This window comes from Chelonia mydas, chromosome 10 (assembly GCF_015237465.2).
Source record: "Chelonia mydas isolate rCheMyd1 chromosome 10, rCheMyd1.pri.v2, whole genome shotgun sequence".
In the NCBI taxonomy this organism is placed as follows: Eukaryota; Metazoa; Chordata; order Testudines; family Cheloniidae; genus Chelonia; species Chelonia mydas.
Window position 1 is genome coordinate 65674022 of NC_051250.2, and position 19387 is coordinate 65693408.

At 40.4% G+C, this 19387-nt stretch overlaps 1 protein-coding gene across 2 annotated transcripts in view; it reads right to left on the reverse strand.

The window, feature by feature from the left end:
• Window positions 1-19387, reverse strand: part of HOMER2 (homer scaffold protein 2) — a 106516-nt gene that overhangs the window by 54776 nt on the left and 32353 nt on the right. For both annotated transcript variants that reach the window (XM_043524454.1, XM_037910710.2), the window contains exon 2: window positions 6702-6858. Coding sequence is in view for 1 of the 2 variants with exons in the window: in XM_037910710.2 (XP_037766638.1) it covers window positions 6702-6858 (157 nt within the window). In the remaining variant the exon portion in view is untranslated. The remainder of the gene's footprint in view (window positions 1-6701; window positions 6859-19387) is intronic.

Genomic DNA, 19387 nt, shown 5'->3' on the forward strand with positions numbered 1-19387 from the left:
ATGCATCACTATATACACTAGAAAACCTCAGCTAATATGCATGAATTCAATGGCTGATTCTCCAATATAAAAACAAAATGTTAATAATAATAGACATAGGGATGCATGATACACATTGGAGGACAGAACTGAGTTCTACTATTACACTTTATATAGAGTCTTTAAAGTTCCAGCCATGCTGTTTTCACCTCATGCTGTTTTCCTTAGTTGGGAATTCCTTTTGAAAACATATTAGAATCATAAAGCAGACGAAGTTCTGTGTCTATAACCATGTCAAAGTTAGCAGTTTTGATATTTCATGGGTAAAGAGAATAAGTTGATCAAATATATTCAACTTCCTAAACTGCAGCACCCCAACTACTCCAGCCCTGGGAGTTTCTGCTCAAGAGAATTGTGCTGAGGTTTCTCCGTTGTGAACAAATCTGCATAGGAGTCTAGGAAAACCAGTCAACCTTCATTTGAACTTAGGTGCCCAGAGGAAAAAGCTATTGACCTTACCACTGAGCCATACTATCTTGATTCACCTTACAGTTAACCTTCAAAGAGCTTTATGCAATATAAAAAAGGCCTGAAGTGTTTTCTTCCTGCTGAATTTTTATTTCTGCTGAATTTATGTTAAAAATGGAAGTGGTATCAAGTCAATTTTTCCTTTTTTTGCTGGAGGTCTTTCTTGGAGGACTCAAACGTGGACTGGAATCTCTCTCCAGCTCAGCTCCTACCCAAAGGGGTGGGAAGGAGTGTTGGAGAGAAAATTCTCACCTGCCAAACTGTTTATTCAGACATTTGAGTTGTTGGACCAAAAAAAGGTTTTAAAAAGTCTGAATCATTTTCTGCTCACTTGATCAGGTTTCACTGGCACAAGTTATCTGGATGTCACAATCCTACTGGTTCTACTGTCGCTAATGGATCTTCAGGGCAGGGACCATGTCATCCTCCACAATTGCAGAGTGCACTGCACAATAGGACCTTGACCAGCACTCCGGGTGCTACCATAATATAAACAGCCAACAACAAATAAATAATGACAGCAAATAAAATCCAGCTAGAAAAAACCTGAATTTCTAACGTAAAAAACCCAGGAAACAGAACCCTCTCCATGCGCATGCCCCCTACCCATCTCTTTCTGAATATTTTTCCAGGCCTTCTTTATACATTATAAAAACGAGCAAAAAAAGGCAAAAGCACCACAGTTTTCAGATCACTTTTGAAGACTCCTGAGCTGCTTTCTCCTCCTCCTCTGCATTTCATGACCATAAAATATCTGCTGGTCATTTAACTGTATAGCTAACGGAACACGAAATTTAGGTTTGACAAAGGTGAATGTCCAATTACAAGCATATAGGTTTTGTTTTTAGTAGATGACATGACCAAAAACATAGACAAAATGTGCAGTCACTGTACAACATATAATTGCAGCTAACACACATTTCCCTTAGGGTCCATAAGTCAGCAGGAGCAAAAGCAGGGGTGGGAAGCCATTTGCCTCCTGGCAATCTGTTCACAATGGAGTTAAATGCTGTGAAATCTATAAAGGGCATGGAAAAGTAGGACTTCTTGCATGTCAGTACTGTCATAGTCACAGCAGCAGGGAGTAGCAGGGGAGGAATCCATTAGCAATTCCCACAGATATGTTTAGCCATACTATATATATCCCCAGCTAATTAATCTGCTAAATCAGGATATCACTACATGTTCACTTGGAATATGTTCACAAGAAATAGAAATAATTGCAACCAAATCATGCATTATATTTGCTACAAATGAGACCCCCCCAATTCTCAGATATAAAGTTAAGTGCTATGGTGAATGTGCAAGCATCTAGCAAAGTATTTTCATAGCATGTGGTCTGAAGTCTTTATTTGGTGCCAAAAAATGTAGCAGTATGGAATTGCTTCTCAGCGTCACGCTAAATATTTCTCTTAAAAAGATTCAATACTGTTCTAATAATGGAAATTAGGCCAAAGAAAAAGGTATAAAAGCCAAAACAAAATCTAGAGAAAGGCATGTTTCTCTCAGACTCTCTGACAGCACTAACTGCAAATTCTTCAAATCTGAACACACACCTTTTGGCAGAACATCCCAAACCGTTAAAACAAACAAACAAAAAAAAGTGTCCATGCTTTCACAACCAATTTACTTTCATCCACAAAGAAAAGTATGCGGATAGTTTCCTTGAAAGTGGTAACTCTAGAGTTCAGGTTCCTAAATCCACCCCTTTTCACTGAGTAAATATTCAACAAAGAAATGTATGTTCTGTGCAGATGTGCTGAGCTATTGTATTAACTAGTAATGCAGACTGGTGAAAGGATTAGAAAAACAAACCCTGAAGGAATCCAAGCATCATTCTATCATCTTCAGCAGTAGAAATTTCCTTTTCAACATGTGCTATTTTTACTAATCTCTCATATGACAGGATATGAAATTTAAGGCCAAGTATTTTGCAGAGAGGCTTATTCAGTTTATTCTATTCACTCTGAGGAATATACCCCACGGACCTGATTCTGCCACCCTTATTCACACAGAGTTGCACTTTACTCCACGAATAGGCCCATTGACTTTGATCCACAGGTCTGCCAGATAACAAAACATTGTATCCTGGGACTCTTCCTTACTATATTATTTTAACAAGGTTATCAGCTTGGCCATTGCCAGTTAATTTTCAAGGTAACTTATGCTGTATGTTGTTTTATATCACGTGGAAACAAACTTGGGCTCTGCAAATGAATGGTCACTCTGCTGTTGAAATGAAAGCTTTCCTTAAAGCACTAAAGGTTATCATTTCTGTAGCATATATTTACTAGAGCCAGTTTTGCAACATGCTGGTCTTTTCCTTCTGTGATCTTGCTTCATTGCTCTTCTCTCTGCCCATCTGCCTGATCGTCCTCATAGAAATATCTTCTCCAGTTTGTCACAATCACAACATGAGATGTCAGGTTTCTCTGCTGGACTGGTCTCAAAATATCTGTTCCATCCCAAACTATCACTGGATTTTAATTCTTGGGGCAATTTTTTTTCCCCAAGGACAGAATAGAATTGTTTCTCAAAAGATTAACTGGTGCAGTTGTAACCCACACACCTTCTGGGTGTGGTGTTCTGTCCCATCTAATGGCACTGAGACCACTTAGAGAGATTAATGAGTCTGCTCTAGAGCCTTAGCTAGGGGCCCTATGGCTTTTAACTCATGCAGTAAAGGCTTATGCATTTAGTTCCAGATGCCTCAGGTTCAATCCTGCCTGCCAACAATCGGGTCTGTTGATGTTACAAGTGGGGGCTCGTCCGGGATTTCAGCTGGGACGTACCTCAGGCTAGGGGAAGTATGCAACCCACACACCTCGTTGGTTTGGTGTTCTGTCTCATCTAGTGGTATCGAGACCACTTAGAGAGACAGAAAGAGATTAATGAGTCTGCTCTACAGCCTTAACTCGAGACCATATGGCTTTTAGTTCATAAAGTAGAGGCTCATGCACTAAGCTCCAGAGGCCCCAGGTTCAATCCCACCCACCAACGACCGTGGTCTATCAGCCTTACACAGGGTCAATAGATTGAAATGGGGGCGGGGGGGAAGAGACCTAGCCCTTGCTTATTGTCATGACTGCACTGCCCCCATATTTGGAGGGGGCTGAAAATAACAGTTTTAATTCTCAGGTTCTCTATGGAAATATGTTAGGTTCCTATTTTTCCAACCTCAGTTTTCCTTTTTAACAAATATTTACAACTTGAAGGGTTTTTTTTGTTTTAAAATCAATCCAGGCAGTACCATGCATAACTCCAAAGGGTGATGGAGGTTATTGCTCTGTTTAATTCGCAATCTTTCAGCTCTCTGTGTTTCTAAAGGTAGAATAATATAGATTGATTTTAATGAGGAGTCTGGCCTATGCTTTCCCCCGCACACTGCACAGTAACCAGCCACTTTTATTAGCTCATGTTTTTTCCCCAGTTTAAGTCACACTCTGACTTTTGCCTAAAACACTAGGGGTTTTCCTATGGCGGAGCCAATGGTCACCTCATTAAATCTGGAACATTCCAAGCCCTATTTGTCAATATTACTTCCTTTAGCGTTCTGTATCTTCCTGTTTAGACGGCCTCTGGCGAATGACTCCTCCAAGAATTATGATTAAATTACTTTCTTGAAAAAGTTACAAAGTTCCTTTGTTATTATGTAATTAAAAGACATATTGCTCTGTTCCTTTCCTTGGTAATGTTATCTTGCAAAAGATTCTTATGTTCACACTTGATATAAATACTAACAGCCTATCCAGAAAGGGGAATGTGTCAGCTGTTTTTTCTGTGAGAGGTTACATCAAAGACACTACCCTGGTCTCTGGTGGCTAAGGTTTGCGTGTGTCTCTTTGGATCACTGATTCGCCATGTAGTTTAACTCATCTATGCCATCCTTATAGTTGATACATTACCTCTAGTAACCATTCTGCTGCGAAGACAAATGCTGGTCAGACAGCCAGAGATACCTACTATTCACATTTCTTTCTCCAACCTGTTTTACTTCATGTTTTCTTAACTGCATATGTTCTCTATAAATGTACAATGCATTTCCACACAGAGAAAACTGCATAGCCCTCTACAGACACATCAAGTGCTCCCTAAACACTCGGTAATTATTAGGGGGAAAAACATGATTTTCCTAACAAACCACTCTTTCAAGGAGCAAGACCTGTCAGACTAGTGACACATCAGAAGGGTAACAAATATTCATTAAGTTAGTATTATGCAGCCAGTCCCTGACTTTATGAATGACAACAACAGTAAAGCGATTGGAGTGACCCTACATTCTTTTCCATATTTGCAATTCAACATGTAGCTCCAGAGGAACAATGAAAGCTTTAAAAAAAGTAAAATGAAGCTTACACAACCAAAACCACCACCCATGTGGAATGAATTGCACTGCACTCTAGAGAGTTTTCATAACATTTTATTGCTGCTACATAATGTCAGCGTGGCGTGGTAAAACTATAGCAAATGCGCTGAAGTGGGATTTCAATGCGATTTTTATGCAAGTGTCTCAGCATGTCCTGCACTGACTTGTCTAAGCAAAGCAGTGGCCTATAAGGAGGGAGGTTTTGCAGTTAAGGCATAAAATGGAGAGTCATGAAATCTAAGTTGTTTTCACCATAGACTTCCTCACTCAACTAGTTTAATCTAGCCATACTTCAGTTTGCCCATCTTTAAAATGGGGATAACAGCACTTACTCACAGGCTAAGTTATGAAGCTAAATTAACTGATATTAGTAAATGTGATGAAATTCTTGGATGGAAAAAAGGTGCTAGAAAAGTGAAGCATACTGGCTGAATCTGGCAGCACAATACCAGAGCTTCCTTTTCCAGCCTATATTCCCAAACAGGGGGATGCCCAGCATGGAAGGACTCCACAGAAGGGGTAATGAAGAACTCCAAAGAAGCCAGCGTAAACACTATGTTGCTTCTCAGCTAGCACAGGCCTACTATTCTGGAAAGAGGAAAGAAAATCCAGAGGCTGGTGAGCAATTCATTCTCTGCTGAACGTATCTCAGGAGATTTTTAATTTCAGATGACTCAGACTGATTTGGTGCATGTGCACCCTAATGCTGACAGTTTTTTTGCTCTCTTTTTTAATGTCTTTTGGTAGAATATACCAAGGCTCCTCTCAAAGCGCACTGAGCATGACAAAGAAGCACACAAGCATCAAGAGATGTACGCCACCCCAAACATAGTAACTGAAATGTTTATTTGCTTCTATTAAGTCCAAAATAAAACTGTAATTTGTAATCTATTTTAGAGAGAGAAATAATTTACATAAAATAGTCACTGAAGTTGGTCTACTGAAGGCTAATGAACTCTGCCTTGCTAACATTAACCACTGAATTAAGTGGTAAACTGAAGCTGTTCCAGTTTAGACCTTTACAAAGGAAACATGCAAGGGGTAAATTCTGCCCTCAAATGCACATCTGGGGCTCCCACTGAATCAATGTAGACATTCTTCCAAGGGCAGAATTTGGCCTTAACCAGTCATTATCGAAAACAATAAAAACTAATTAAAGGAGGGGGGCGCAAGAGAAGGGCTGCAGCATTGTGGAGTTTCTTCACTTTTTCACTGTGCTAGGAGGAATGGTGCATGGGGTTGCGAATTACAATAGCAGACTATGTCTTGCAGACTGAAAAAAGTGACCAGCAGTGTGACAGTCTATCAAGGTGCAGGCAGGAGGGCATAATTACTCACTGAAGACATATTATTTTATCCCAAGGAGTGGGCAATCCTTTCTCTTCAAAACTAATAGCTCCAGTCCGAGCGTGCACCTCTCCCATTGTACCCTTTAAAAATAGGTTTTTGCCACAAAAATTCAGATGTACCTTTAATGGACAATATTTTAAGACACAATCAGCCAAATACTCGCCAAAAGTTGACACTAAGAACTACTGGCCTGCCAAGATGTCAATATTATTAAGCTATTCTAAATTGATATAGTCTTGCCTCCATAAGTATGACTGTGTTCAGAAAGCCACTTGTTATTACACACACACACGCACTTACTTCTGCACTCGAAGCTTTCACAGTACAAATAAACAGAGTGGATTACATACAAATTAAGTATTTATTCAATTATCTCTGTAGGCTGGCCCATCCATATCTATTACCAGTTAATGTTGAGCAGCATCACACGATGCTCTCCAATCAATAAGCATGCCAGATGTATCCGTCAGCCTCCTACCTTGGCTCCATCCACACTGATAATCCGATAGCTGTTTCTTGTGCTGTCATAGAAGTAGGAAACAGTTACAGCCTGCTTGCTTGCAGGAACCCAGTTCTTCTTGGTGCTGGGGTCAATTTGGAAGACATGTGCTCTGGTGGTGAAGATGGGCTGTTCTCTGGAATAGGGAGGGACAGGAGAAATGGATGCATGAGTTTGTGGAAGATGAAATGTTGCAGAAGTCCGCTCTTGATCAACCATGTTGAAAACAGCAGACCTAAACCTCACAGTTCAAATGAGATAACCCTGGAATTCTAAATGGAAAAACAGTGCACTAAAATTACTATCTGAATCAACACTCCAGCGTTCTATACCTATTCTTAGCCTTACCATGTGACATTTAGCTCCCTGAACTCACTGACCTTCTTCCCTTCTTGGGCCACCAGTACAAATGCACTTTTAGTTCCCATGTTGCTATAACTGGACACTGTTACAACATTAGCACCTTCTTCCTCAGATTAGCACATCATTTCAATTAAATTACATTGACACACATCTTTGCCAAATCCACCTGCTTTTTCTAAAACCACACGGCTTTCCTTCCTCATACCACTCAGCCATATGAATCATTACTTAGAGACAGAAGTCACTGCAGATTCTCCTTACAATTTTATCAAACCAAATGCCCAGTGTCACTATTTACATACTAAAATCTCAGTCCTTCCTTTCGTTCTGTTCTATGGATGTGCACGAAAATTTAATCAGCTGCAAAGTAGCTAACCATGATGAAAAAAAATTGTATTACATTTTAGTTCAACAAGCTGTATTTATGGGTGAAGTATTTGGGGTCCCACCCCACAGCTTCATTTCCTAACTATAGCACTGTCAATTCACAGACAATTTTACCCAACATGAGAATTCCACACAAAGTACAGGTTTGTTTGTTTTTAAAGATGACAGTATAAACAACATGAGAGCAGAGAAGAAGCAGGGTTAGAAGAACAATACATGTGATAAACATGAAGTTATTTGGATTGAAGACTACAGTTAGGATTTATTAAGGCAGTAATGTCAGTAAATATTCTATTTCCACTTCAAATTGCACCTTCCATCCAAGTTAAATTTTAAACTGTAAAGAAAACTCTACTATATTTATATAATTTTTTATTCCTTGAGTCTGAGGGCTAACCGATTATATAAAATAGTGAACATTACATGACATTACCACTCAACATAACACATTTAGAATATTATATAATTAAGACATTATCTTGACATAATTATGATAGGATGCTGAAATGTCAGTTTATTCCAATACAACCCATCATATCAGTCTCAGAGAAATAGGATGTTTACAACACACAAACTGAAGAGGCTGCTAGAAGGTGTTTTGCACAAGGCTAATTAATATCTAGGTAGAACACCAGTGTGAATCTCGGATATTTGTTTTATATATATTTTTATTTACCCACCTCAAAACCATCAATCTGTGTACATATCTGGCCTTCATATTTTCCATTATGTTCAATCCTTTGCTCCTCCCAGCAGATTGTTACACCCACTTGTTGTGTTATCTTAGGCCATGGCTACACCTGGAGCTGGAAGAGTAATTTCCAGCTTGAGGAGACAAACCCACCACACTAAAAATAGAAATGTAGCTGCCATGGTGAGAGAGGTAGGAAGCGCTAACAGCCCTGAGTACACAGCTAGCATCTCAGACAGAATCCTACTCCAGGCGGCTAGCCCCTCCCACTGCTGCAGCTACCCTTTTATTTTTAGCGCCCTAGCTCAATCAGAGCTAGTGAGGATGTGCGTTCTCGAGTTGGAAATTACACCTCCAACTCAAAGTGCAGACACACCTCTAGGCCGTAAGATCTTCAGGGCAGGGACTGCGTTCTGCTCTGTTTGGGTAACATCTAGCACAAACCTGCCCTGATCCTGATTGAGGTCTCTAGGTGCTAGATAATACATGATCATACAAATCAAATTGAATTTACTGACACTGGGCATATCTGATACTCTAATTGTAGAATTAACTTGGCAAAGGTGGTTTGCTGGTGAAAAACCTAATGAGGCCTAAAAATGAAAAAAAAAAAACAAAAAACAAAAACCACGCAGGTGCAGTAGTAATGTTTTTCCCTTGTAAGATATCTGCATGGTTTTAAATTTTTCAGGAGCTGTTGAGTACATTTCTGGATGGATGGCTGTGCCAAATTCAATAAATTCAATACTCATGTGGAAGACACTTCAAATACAATGGAACTTTCTCACTATGTTGGTGAAGAAATATAAATTATTCCAGCTATTCCTTATCAGTAGCTCTGTGAGACTGATGTTATATGCAGTCCTAGGTATGTGAATTTGGCTCTCATTTCAAATGCTAATATTTGTGCAGCACTTAGCTAGAAAAAAGGGGCATTTCTCTACACTGTACATAGACCACTTCAACCATAAAATGCTCAGCTTAAGAGGCCTAAAGCCCACTTACATGTCAAGTTTTTATTAAGCAAATACAAGTGAGTCTATGCCAATAATTACCTTCAAATTAAAACATGTCAGAATGCCACCTGAGTAAGCAGCTACGGTTTATCCATAATGGGGAAGTCAGAGAAATTTCCCCTTTAAAGTACTTGCTCTTGGGCTCTTACAAAAAAATACTAGATAGCTCCGCAGCCAGGGAATAGATATCTTCTCCCCTCTCCCCCATTTGCTTGCTCTGTATTTTTTGTGGGCATAACATAACATAGTCATCCTGAGCCTGGAGACTGACAGTTCCAGTACCTCTGCTGCGGCTTGTAGCTTTGCCAGTCTTGCCTACTGCTATTCAGAACCCTCTGGGGAGCAGTCAAACTAGCAAGACTCAGTCTTCTTTTGCAGCTTGGGAAAGTCTTGCGCACAGACAGACACTGGAATTGTTCACTGAAAAGGTAAACCCCCAAAACAGAGGCTGATACCCCCATCACCTCCAGTCTTGAGGTTGCCGGGAATCTTTGGGTAGGAGGGAAAGTCTAGAGAGAAAGCTCCTTCTCCAGCACCCAGGATGTTATGTGTGTGTGGTGGTGGCGGCAGTGACAGATTGAGTTTGGGAGGGGATTCCAATTTACTCAAAACACTTACACCAGCTGGCATCTACAAAAATAAATGGAGCTGCCAAATAATATTCAGGGGCAGCAACCTGGTAGGAATCCAGCCACTGGGGTGATGGGTAAGGTCGTGCCTTTTCAAGTGGTATTGACTTCTGAGCAGTGAGACCCTCACTGCAGTTTTGTCCTCTGCATATCAAGATGCCTGGTGCTCCATGGAAGAGGGTGTGTATGCAACATTAAGTCAGGGTTGATGGTGTGTAAAAGGGTGGATGTTGGGGTGGGAGGAGGAAGAGATTGACTGGCAAACTTAGAAAACAGAATTAGGGGAAATATTCTGGGGAAAGACCTGGAAGATATAGAAATAAAGGGGATAGGTACATAATGGCTCAGACCAATAGTCTATCTAGTCTAATATCCTGCCTCCAACAGGAGTCAATACAAGAGCTCCAGGGAGACCATACAGAACAGGGTAATTCTGGAGTGATCCACCACTATCTTCCACTTCCAACTTCTTGCAGAGGTTAACAGCTGTATTGGGCAAGGGGCTTCACACTGACCCTCTTAAGGTAATAACCACTGATGGACTGGTCCTCCGTGAACTTAACTAGTTCTTTTTTGAACCCAGTTTTACTTTTGGCCTTCACACCATCCCACAGCAATGAGTTCCACAGGTTGATTGTGTGTTGCATGAAAAAGTAGTTCCTCTTGTTTGTATTAAACCTTCTGCCTATTAATTTCATTAGGTGACCCCTAGTTTTAATTTTGTGGGTAAAGCACACAATGAAGAAAAAAAAGAGGAGATATAGAGAAGTGCAAGAACTGACAAAGAGAAGAGGAAACAGACACTGAAAACAATGCATCTTCCCCAATGAATGTTTTAATTTCTAATTGGCACCATCAAGTAAAAGCCACATTCACAACCAGCCAGTCAAATTTGGAGTACACCGGGAGAGCCAAATTCTGCTCTTACTTACACCCATGACACCGCTTCAAAAGGTGTAAGAGAATAATTCAGTCCCATTATAAATTAACACCCCCCCCCGCAGATTTTCCATTAATATTTAATGTGTATTAGTCACATTTCAAGTGCAAATGCCCTGCAACTGACATAGAATAATAATGTGCAAAACCAAGATCTGTTTTATTTCAACATATTGTAGTTTATAGATACACCATTTTACCAAACACCAGGCTGGGGTGTAATGTAGTTATTTTATGTGCCCTACAAAATGCTTCCAACAGCAGAGTGCAGCATTGGCACTCACTACTGCATAGTATGAGGAAGACATCTCTAAGACATGTTATTTAGTGTTGATTTGCCATCTTTGACCCCTGATTATTAAAAACGGAATGGGTATGTTAAGTCAAGATGTGCAGCCCCTCCAAACTCCAGCAGTGGCTGGTGACATCTGAAAGCGTACAAAAGCTCCAGGTATTATTGCTGTTTTCAGTGGAGAGTAACCCTTTCCTTCTGATGCTCTCCTTTTTGTCTCACTGCAAGGTTTGCTAAGATCACAGGGAGCAGAGGGAGAGAGGCAAGCCCAGTCCACCCTTCCTGCCTTCTAACAGTCACACCTGCCAAACTTATTTCCATATCAAAATGGCAGAGCTTTCATTTTACAAGATACATGCCTATTAATAAATAGCTAAAGCACTACAATATTCTAATCCTCTAATTCACACTTAACAGTCGCAGAACAACCAAACACAAAGCTACACCATATCTTCACTCTCGCCAGTTTAATTTTGCACAGCTTAATAGTTTTCAATTCCAAAGAATTTCAACACCACTACACATTTATTGTGTGTAAATTATTAAATACACTCCCAAGACTAAATATGCTAGGTCACTCACTTTCAAATTTCAATTTCCGTAGCACATATTGTAATGTAAATGAAACCTCATATACCTCCAAGATAGAAACAACTTCTTGTTGTTTTATAATGTTGTGTTGTTGTTTAAAATAAAATCTCTCTCCATACTCCATGAAATCCAATGCGTTTGCTTTCTGCATGCTTTATTCATTTACAGGCACAGCAACATATACAAATACACAGATGATGGAATAAATACTGTATTCATGTACACTAGTATTTGGAATAACATGAGCCACATTCATAATAATGGCATTCAGAACAAAATTACAATATAACTAAACTAAACACACCCCAGGGAATTATGAACCATGCACGCTGTGGGAGCAGAATCAAATCAAGTGAATAAATGACCAAATCTGCATTAAATAATTGGCATTTTTTTAATACTTTCTGGACACAGACTTGACCACAGCTCTGGGCTCAGCACGATCATGGGTATCAAGTCCTTCCGTGTGTATGGATATGTGCCCTTGAAAGAATTCCAAAGATGGCTCTATCTGCAATCAGATATAAGAAAACAGTTGTGAATACTGTAGATGCATAACCCAGCAATTCATGATAAACTGCTTGGCCAGAATGTTCTTATGCAGTAGATAGCTGTGATCACTGTAACTGCACCCTTCATTCATGAACTATAAATGAACAAACAAGTGCAAAAATAGTAGGGGTATTGGTGGGGGGATTCTACAGTTATGGATGATTTATTTCATTGTCAGGAATGTTGCTGTTATTAAAAATTTGAATACGAGCAACAGGATTGCCGTCTCTCATGATTCTATAGAGAGTCCTCCTGTGATATTTGGTGTTTTTCTTAAAGCCCCTGTGCATGATTATATGAAAATGACCACTTTCATTAAAAAATATATTTCTAACCATCATGGTCATGGAGAAAACACTGAAGAACGCAAATGTTAAAACCTCAAAAAACAGAAGGCTAAAAGATGCTAAAATTATAAGAGTCTCATGAACTTCTGAATGGGCCTTCTGAATGTTTAGGGTTGGTAAGAACACAAGAATGGCCAATTGGGCCAGACCAGTGATCCATCTAACCCACCATCATGTCTTCTAACAGTGGCCAGTGCCAAATGTTTCACAAGGAATGAACAGAACAGGGCAATTACTGAGTAATCCATCCCCTCTTGTCCAGTCTCCGTTTCTGGCAGTCAGGGTTTAGGAACACCCACAGCATGGGTTTGCATCCCTGACCATCTGGGCTAATAGCCATTGATGGACCCATCATCCATGAACTTATCTAATTCTTTTTTTAATCTAGTTATATTTTTGGCCTTCACAACATCCCCTGGTAATAAGTTCCACAGGTTGACTGTGCATTGTGTGAAGTACTTCCTTATGTTTGTTCTAAACCTGCTGCCTATTAATTTCATTGTCTTATGTGAAGAGGTAAATAACACTTCCCTATACCATTCATGATTTTATTACCTCTATTATGCCCCCGCTTCTTAGTCTCTTATCTCTCCTCATGTGGATGCTGTTCCATATCCCTAATAATTTTACGTGCCTTTCTCTATGCCTTTTCCAATTCTAATATATTTTTATTGAGATGGAGTGACCAGAACTGCATGCAGTGTTCAAGGTGTGAGCGTACCATGGATTTATACGGTGACATTATGATTTTTTCTCTTGTTTTATCTTACTCTTTCCTAATGGTAATACTGAAATAGTGCAAACTATGGTTTTATTTCGTGCACAGAAGCTGAAAAAAAAGCCCCATTCCCACAACTGATTCTATATGTGATGACAACAAATTGCTGTGCCCCCGGGGAGCCGCATTGACTTGCCTGGCTACAGGGAGTCACCTTCAGGGTCAGGCATTAAGCTACTACGCCCTTGATCATGCAAACACTTACAGTTTTGAGTACTCTTACACACATGAGCTCAATAAGGCTCCTCATGTGAAAAGTTTCAGAGTAACAGCCGTGTTAGTCTGTATTCGCAAAAAGAAAAGGAGTACTTGTGGCACCTTAGAGACTAACCAATTTATTTGAGCATAAGCTTTCGTGAGCTACAGCTCACTTCATCAGATGCATACTGTGGAAAGTACAGAAGATCTTTTTATACACACAAACCATGAAAAAATGGGTGTTTACCACTACAAAAGGTTTTCTCTCCCCCCACCCCACTCTCCTGCTGGTAATAGCTTATCTAAAGTGATCACAACTGCATTAAAGGAGCCCTGAAGCTAATAGCATATCAGGGATTCATGTGTGTAGTCATGACTGCAAAAAATGAAATAAAAACACACCGCACTTCAAAACCCACATGGTAATTTTTTTCTTAGTAATGATTTCTGGCACCTGAATCAAGAATCAATTTTACCAGAATTGCAAATGGAAGAACAGTTAATGTTCTGCTGAGGATTCTTTAAATAAAATGCACATTGCAAGGCATGACAGTTTGCTGTGGTATGCTCAATATAAAACTATAGAAGCATTATATAACAAGGAGTGTTCAAGAAAAGTTATTTTCTAAAGGACATCCATTTAAAATGGGGGTCTCTTTTATACTGCTGAAATAGAATACTGGATGGGCAAAGAGATTTCCTCAGTACTACATGGGATCCTGTGGTTTTGTGACTGAGACAATCCTAAAAATGAGTATATTACCCTCTTTTAGAACCAATTTATAAAAAGGAATTTGTTAGAGATATTTGAGCACAAAGGTGCTACATTTACAGTCACTACTCAGACTGGAAGGACTGTACATATGGGTATGTTTACACTCCAACTGGGAGTGTTCCTCCCAGCCCAGCAGACAGACATAAGCTAGCTCTGCTTGACCTAGCATGCCAGAAATATCAGTGTGGACGTTGTGTCTTGGGCAATGGGATGGGTTAGACACTTGAGTATGGATCCAGAGGGTCAGGTGGACTTGTACTCAGGCAGTTAGCTCATGCCACCTCCTGAGCTGCTAGTCTTAGCACGCTAGCTAACACTCAGCCAGCACATGCCAGTTTAGCCGGGCTGCGAGGCATGCTCCCAGCTGCAGTGTAGATGTGCCCTAAGTGTCTTCCAGTAGCACTTGCTGGTGTGTAGAAAATCATGCCCTATAGCTCCAAACTGCAAGCCTCATTACAACCATTTCTCCCCCCCCCGCCTTTTTTTTTGTTCTCCTAATAAGATTTAGAAGGATTCATGTTTACTTTTAAGTATTTTACATGGCCATTAAATGTTACCATGAAAACTATCATATAAAGCGTAAGACCATAACTAATGATGTCCTCACTCCCCATTCTTATGTCAAAGGATGTTTATGAAAAATCAAGCCTCCTTTCCTATTCTGCAGCAGTATGTGGCAGGACGAGAGGGAAGACAAGCTCAATCAGATTTACTTTTGGGGAGAAATCTGAAGTTCATGCTAATGAAAGTGAGACTCATGTGGACTGATTAGTTCAGCAGATTGGTAATGGTATATTATAGCTCTTCACAGCTAGGTCACCAGCTTAAGTCAGTCCCTGGTCGACTATAAAGGAAAGGTATTGTTATCCAATAATGGTCTGATGGTCTATGTCAACGGTGGGCAAACTACGGCCCACAAGCCATTTTAATCTGGCCCTCGAGCTCCCGCTGGGCCGTGGGGTCTCGGGCTTGCCCCATTCCAGCGCTCCAGCTGGGGAGCAGGGTTCGGGGCCGCTCCGTGTGGCTCCCAGAAGCAGTGGCATGTCCCCTCTCTGGCGCCTACACAGGTGGGTAACCAGAGGGATCCGCTCTGCATACTGCCCCCACCCCAAGTGCTGCCCCCGCAGCTCCCATTGGCTGCTGTCTGGCCATGCCTCTACATAGGAGCCAGAAGGGGGACGTGTTGCTGCTTCCAGGAGCTGCTTGAGGTAAGCACCGCCTGCAGCATGCACCCCTGACCCCCTCCTGGGCTCCAACCCCCTACCCCAGCCCTGATCCCCCTCTCATCCTCCGAACCCATTGGTCCCATCCAGGAGGACCCTCCTACATCCCAAACCCCTCATCCCCAGCCCCACCCCAGAGTCCGACCCACCCCAGCTGGAGCCCTCATATCCCCCCGCACCCCATCCCACCTGCCCTAACTCAGAGCCCCCTCCCGCACCCCAACATGAATTTCGTGAGCATTTATGGCCCGCCATACAATTTCTATACCCAGATGTGGCCCTCGGACCAAAAGGTTTGCCCACCCCTGGCCTATGTGAAATTAACTTCTGGCCTCAATGCAGTGGCTAGTGGACAGGTGTTCATATCTCACAGCCCCACAAAATTCCCCACCATAATAACACTATGGCACAAGCTTATTGGCTGCCTCAGCCAAGAGGCCAAAGGTTGATTGGACACATGAAAAATGACTATCTTTTCATCCTAAGAAGTGGCTCTTCCAGATCTGGGGAGAAGTATATTTGCAGATAGAATTAGGAGTCTTGGACTGCCCATACAGCATACATTATGTGAAGTTTGGGGTGGGGTTTTTTTTTTTTTTTTTTTTTTTTAAAGTTCTGTCAAATCACCTCCATTCACAAGCACCACATTCACTACAGAATTATTTTGAGTGTGTGTCTTTCCTCGAAGAAAATTAACGATATATTAATTTAGCAACGTCATCAACTGCTATTGATCTTTTTCAACAGTCACATCTTTAGTGACCATATCCCAGAAAAATAGTGTAGGAAGCAAATATTTGTGCAAGATAAGTCTTTTCCCACAGAAAGCGATCTAGGCTGTATCTATAGAGAAAGTGAAAACAATGGAGATAAAGTAGATCTTGACACAGCCACCTTCTTATTCAATAAGAATGTCGCTTTGTTTAGAGATTGATGAGCAAGGAAATGTTTCCTGGTAAACATGTCATGTGTGTTTATTCCTTTCTCACTGAAGCTTCTGCAGTGTATTTTAAAGCAATATAGCAAAGAATATCTTTGAACATTGACTTCACATGTTCTTCACAGTACGCAAATAAACAGCACCTGTTGTTCAAAGACTATATTTTAGATGTTATTGGTAATTGTCACTAAAGCTAAGAAATAATTAGTTAACATATGTGATACACAAATCCTTTAATTCAGAAATCTGCATGGCAGAGAAAACATGATTATAGGTTATATGGGTTCTAAGGTGATTTCCTAATTTCTTCTCTCTCTTTTTTGGGGAGAGGGCATTCTGACAGCAACCAAAGGCCTAAATAAGGTAAGGGGCCTTATTATGTAAGGCTCTATACAAACACATAAAAACACCATTTCCACATCATCCCGCTGAACAACACCATCCCTATCCAGTTCAGATTTCTGTATATAAGAAACTACTGCCATTTGAAACTCGGATAATCATATCAGCACTCCTGATTAGCATCTTGCAAAATCAAAATTTAGCTGAAAAACCTTTTGTAGTACTTGGTTGTAGTATTTCAGAACACTTGCCCACTAGTCAAATTTATTATAAAGTATGCAGATATAGGCATGGCAAATTCTTACACAAGTAATCTCAACCTATTTCATTTCTTCACTCTGAAATATGACGATAAAACCTTGACTACCAGTTCTGGGACATGATTTGCTGTGTCTGGCCCAGTCCTGCAAATTGTTGCTTGCAGGCAGAATGCGGCACGCATATGGAACCCACCAAAATCAGTCAGGCTGCACATGGCTGCAGTAATCCACCCATGCATAACAAGCTCCAGGACTGAAGCCTAAAAGTATTAATTTACCCAGCTGTTAACACAGAACCATAGGCAACCATGGTAAGCAGGACTTGTAGGGTTGATTGTCTTAATTCATGCACTTACCTACTACAAAGGTTGTCGATCTGTTAAGGTGATTCAGGAAAATGTCAGACTCCACCAACATTAAATCACCATTAAGGCATCAAATCTGACCCGGATTGATGCTGGCCACCACTCCCCTCAACTTAAAAACTGCAGCAATTTGTGTAATATTTTGTAGAGAACAACAAACAATTTGTTCAAAGAAAAATGAAATATCCTAGAAATGCAGTGTTCTGACCTCAGTGACTATCTCTTATCTATGTTTGAACAGTGCCCAGTAGGAGGCCCCATTCTCAATTCCCTGTCAACGTACCCAGAAGTATAATAATGAAGAGGTCAGAAAATAACAAACCTTCCAGCCAAATCATTTGTAAGTGTCTCTCTCTCTCTCTCCAAAATAACTGTGTGTTGTTTTTGCGAAAAATATGAAGTGTCCAACCACGCATTGCATACAGCTCTGTTACCCAGCTCTGCATACTGACTGCCTTGCATGCCTGTTCAGCTGGTGAACAGCTGTTAAACAAAAGCCTCTAGCTTCCATTCCAGGCTTCCTTGGCACTATGAGCCCCTGAAGAGCTAAGTGGTGAGGCGGGTTAACGCATCAGCTTCTATATCTTTGGCTACTTCAATCTCCTTATATCAAACACTAAGTTAGACAAATATCCACACACAATGATATATTTTCAGGACTTGTTCAGACATATTTCACCCAGACATAATCATCTGTGTCTCTGTGTACAGATGCATGTTCCCATACTCACATACCCACCCTCCGCTACCAGCTATAATGATTTTTTTTAAAAGATCAAAGCACGGACCCTAACACAGTTGCTTTAGAGGAGAACTACAACTTGTTTTTTTTTACACAAGGCATTCTGCACACTGGCTGAAGTTTATCTAAAACTTTAATCATTGTTCAAAAGAAAGAGATCATCCATCATTTTTCAATCTCTGACTACAGTTAAGAAATGGTGCAAGCCTTTTCACTGGTTCTTATGGTGCACTGAAGAAATGCACTAAATAGTCTTCAACCAGGGTTGAAGGGCCCAGCTCTAATCTTAGTGAAATCATTAGTGAAACTGCTACTTGCTTTCTAAGATAGCAAGATCAACCTATGCCATAGGTCATGAATTAAATAGGTTTAATGGTCTTATCCTACTCCTCATGGATATTATGAATGCAACACACAGTATGGTACCACAACTATCTGTTTACTGCCAAAGATTAGAAAAGCAGGAAGTGTGTCAGGTTAGTATGCAGATATACTGGAAAGGATATGTGGGAAAACCTATGGTTGTTGTGGATTTATGAACTTCAGGAGGGAGCAAAGCTCTTCACTGGAGAACAACAAAACAGGAGTAGGAGTAGGGTTGCCAACCCTGCAGGATTGGCCTGGAATCTCCAGAAATTAAAGATTAATCTTTAATGAAAGATGTCGTGATAAAATCTCCAGGAATACATCCAACCAAAATTGGCAACCCTAGGTAGTAGAAGGAAGAGAGTCTTACTTAACCTGATTATCTGACAGATTTGGGAGACTTGTTTTTTTTTTTAAATTTCTGACATCACACCTTGAAGAGACTCAGCTGTCCAATGTCTAAACTGAATTGTATTTTAAAATATGTAATATTTTGGATTAAACATGAAAAAGATCACTAGAATTAAGTGTAAGATTTTTTTTAAGTTCCATAATGCAAAATGCAGCAACATAATGACAAACTTTTGAAATCTATACACTTCACACCAGGAATAACAGCATGCAGGCATTATTAAAGTAAACAGCTTGTTTCCAGCCCCAAACTGGCACACACTAATTAAGTCAGCTCAGTCAGATTCCATCAGATTCTTCATGCAAGTTACACAGTCTGCTGACAGGATGTTTAACAATCAAAAGTGAAATGCATGTTTAAACCTGTGAGTAAGATTGCAAAATATTCTATGGCACAGAATAAGAAGAACAGTCAAGGACATAGGATGGGTGGGACAAATGTGAAACACACCTTTAAT